Raw genomic sequence first — 3,007 nt, 5'->3', positions numbered from 1 at the left:
GTGGTGACAGTGGCTGCCGCAGTAGTGATGGCTTGGAGTGGCAAGCAGGGGGCTTGTGGCAGCAGCTGGCTCTGCCCGTAGCCCTGCAGGCTGTAGGTCAGACCTTACCTCCCTCCCTGAGGCTTTCTCCATGGCCTGGACCATCTGCAGGACAGAGTAGCCAGTGCCTGTGCCCAGATTGTAAATCTGGGAGGAGGAGAAGGGAAATGGGTCAGCTTCTTTCGCAAGGGGAGAAAGGCCAGGCCCCCCTTTAGCTCCCCTAGGGCTCTGACAGCCCGGCCCTAGCCCAGCCCCACAGCCCCGGCAGGGCTGACCCCTCCCCAGACAACGCAGCCCTCTTGGTACCTTGCAGCCGCAGTTCTCCCTGAGCTTCTTCAAAGCAGCGATATGGCCCTTGGCCAAATCCACGACGTGGATGTAATCCCTGACGCCTGCAGGGACACAGAGTGTGAGCGCCAAGCCCTCCTGCCCGGGGTGCAGCCAGGCTGGGGAGCTGCGCCGGCTGCCCCGGGGAACAGGGTGTCTCTGCTCCCCCTGCTCTGCGACGCACCCGTTCCATCCTCCGTCTTGTAGTCGTTCCCGAACACACTCAGGAATTCCCGGCGCCCCACTGCCACCTGCACAGAGGGACAAGCCCACGAGAGCCCCATCAGCCTGTGCCCTACACAGGCACCACGAACCTGGAGGTCCTCAAAGGCTGCAGCGGGGTGGTACCTGTGCCACGTAGGGCATGAGGTTGTTCGGGATCCCCTGAGGATCTTCTCCGATCATGCCTGACTCGTGGGCACCGATGGGATTGAAATAGCGCAGGAGAACGGCGTTCCAGTCCTGGGGACGTGGCTGCCTGGGGAGGGTGTAGTGCTGCGCGGTGCTGCCTGGTCACCCCAGCACATTCCAGTGGGAAAAGACCTCGGTTCCCAGCCCTGCACGTCTTGGCGCAGCTCCTTACCCTCTCTGCCTTGCAGAGATCTCGAATCATCTCCTCGATGAAGTACTTGGATTTGCCGTAGGGGTTGGTGCAGCCTCCAACCGGGTGGTTCTCATCCAGGGGCAGGTACTTGGGGTCTCCGTAGACGGTGGCAGAGCTGCTGAACACGATGTTCCTCACGCCGTGGGCTTTCATGGTCTGCGGAGCAGGGACCAGCCACCACTGAGCCAGCAAGCGCTGCGCCCTCCAGCTCAGCTGCGTGGCCCAGCCCTCCACAGGCGACAGCTCCCACCACCCGGGCACTGTTACACCCCTGGGACAGGGCCTGGGCATGGGGAGCACCGCAGGGACCAGGCTGCCAGCCAGCACAGCCACCCCAGAGCAGGATCACACCCAGTGCCAGCCACCCAGCACCTGTGCGGCCCTAAGCACCGCACGCTGCCCTCTTGGCTCTGCTCACCTCTAGCAGCCGGATGGTCCCAGTGAGGTTCACCCTGTAGTACTCCAGGGGCTTCTGCACAGACTCCCCCACTGCCTTCAGCCCCGCAAAGTGCATCACGGCTGAGAAATGGTGCTGCAGAGGGAGAAGGAGCTTGGCGTTGGTGCCACAGCAATAGGAGAAAGAAGCTCCAGGCAGAAACCAGTCATAAGTTTCCCCAGGAGTTTCATTCAGGCAGCCTGCGTGGTCTCCATGGCCCAGAGGAACATTTGGTGGTCACGGCATTTCCTCAGCACTGTTCACCCCACTCGGCTCCTGCCCAGTCCATGTCTTCCTCCTGGCCCCCAACCCCAGCACAAACCCCTCTCACCCCTCAGAGCCTGTGAGGCCACTGTGGAGCACGGTAGCTCTTGCTCTCACCTTACTGAAGAGCTCCTGCAGCGCTGCCTCGTCGGTGATATCCAGCTCCTGGAAGAGGATGGGCTGGTGCACGATCTGCTGCACACGCCAGAGGCTCTCGGGGAGCGTGTCTGCCCCTGGGGAGATGGAAGAGGGTGAGGCACTGGGATAGCTGAAGGTCCTGGCACAGGCTGAGCAGGTTCGAGCCCCTTGTGTGGGAAGGGATGAAGGTTCTCCATACCTCGGATGGCATTGTGAAAGTTGTCTATGACCACAGGGACATAGCCAGCCTCTACCAGCTCCAGCACACAGTGACTGCCGATGTAGCCAGCTCCGCCAGTCACCAGGATCTTCTCTGCCATGGTTCCCTGGGGAAGGAAAGGCCCTTAAGCGCAGAGGGGCACCAGGAGGGAAGGGGCAGGCAGGACTCGACACTGTCACGTCAGCACTGCCTCTAGGCACTCCCTGCGCTTGGCCTGGCCAGCGCCAGGACGACATCCGGAGAGGAATGGGCTGGGCAGGTTGTAGCACACCCTGCCAACGTGGTTCACGCCTCCCGAACAGGGAGGGTTTATCCGACACTTGTCACATACCAGGGGAAAAACCCTTGTTCTTCCTGTTAAATTCAGTCAAGATCCTGGTGTTACCCGTATCCCACAGCACAAAGCCCCCAGGCTAATTCACCCCAAAGCACAAGGGCAGGGCATCATTAACGGTATTAGCTGGGGTGGTCTCCACAGGGGTACCAGCTCTGTCCTTTTCCACCTATTCCCTTTTTTTTTTCCCTCCAGCTCCAAAATCCCACCTTTATAACGGTCCCAGCACTCCCTCCGGCCCCTCTTCCCAGTGCTGGCCCCGTTCCACCCCTGCTTCCCAGGAAGGTGGGCACTGGGTGACCGCAGGCTACCGGGACATTTGCTGGCACACACAAAGTGGAAACCTGGAAGCTAACCCGCGAGAAAGCCCCCGTCCCTGGGAACCGAGCAGCAGCTCCTGCCCAGGGCGAGGAGGGAGAACCCGCCCCATTACCAATACACGCGGGGCAGCACAGGGAAAGTTTCCACCTTGGGTGACTTCGGTCACTCTCAGAGCTGCACCTCGGGCTGAAACCCAAGCTGAAACCCTTGCACTGCCCTTCCCCCGTCTGCTGGCGGGGCCTAGGGCCGCTCGGGCAGCGCCGGCGGAGGCCGGAGCCCCAGCCCGGCAGGCGAAGGCTGACAGAGAAGTTTGGCTGCTTTAGG

The 3,007-nt window shown here is 61.6% G+C and overlaps 1 protein-coding gene across 1 annotated transcript; it reads right to left on the bottom strand.

The window, feature by feature from the left end:
- Positions 1–108: 108 nt before the first annotated feature.
- On the bottom strand, positions 109–2,128 carry GALE (UDP-galactose-4-epimerase; the record flags this gene model as incomplete). Its single annotated transcript, XM_009703533.1, has 8 exons — positions 2,008–2,128; positions 1,788–1,903; positions 1,389–1,502; positions 950–1,126; positions 715–828; positions 551–617; positions 346–431; positions 109–186 (listed from the first exon to the last, which is right to left on the bottom strand). Coding segments are annotated over exons 1-8 (873 nt in total), but the record flags the coding sequence as incomplete, so codon positions are not given.
- Positions 2,129–3,007: the final 879 nt, after the last annotated feature.

This window comes from Cariama cristata, unplaced genomic scaffold, assembly GCF_000690535.1.
Source record: "Cariama cristata isolate BGI_N322 unplaced genomic scaffold, ASM69053v1 scaffold21887, whole genome shotgun sequence".
Taxonomy (NCBI): domain Eukaryota; kingdom Metazoa; phylum Chordata; class Aves; order Cariamiformes; family Cariamidae; genus Cariama; species Cariama cristata.
Note: the sequence above shows the minus strand (reverse complement) of the source record. Positions and strands in the feature narration are given on the sequence as shown.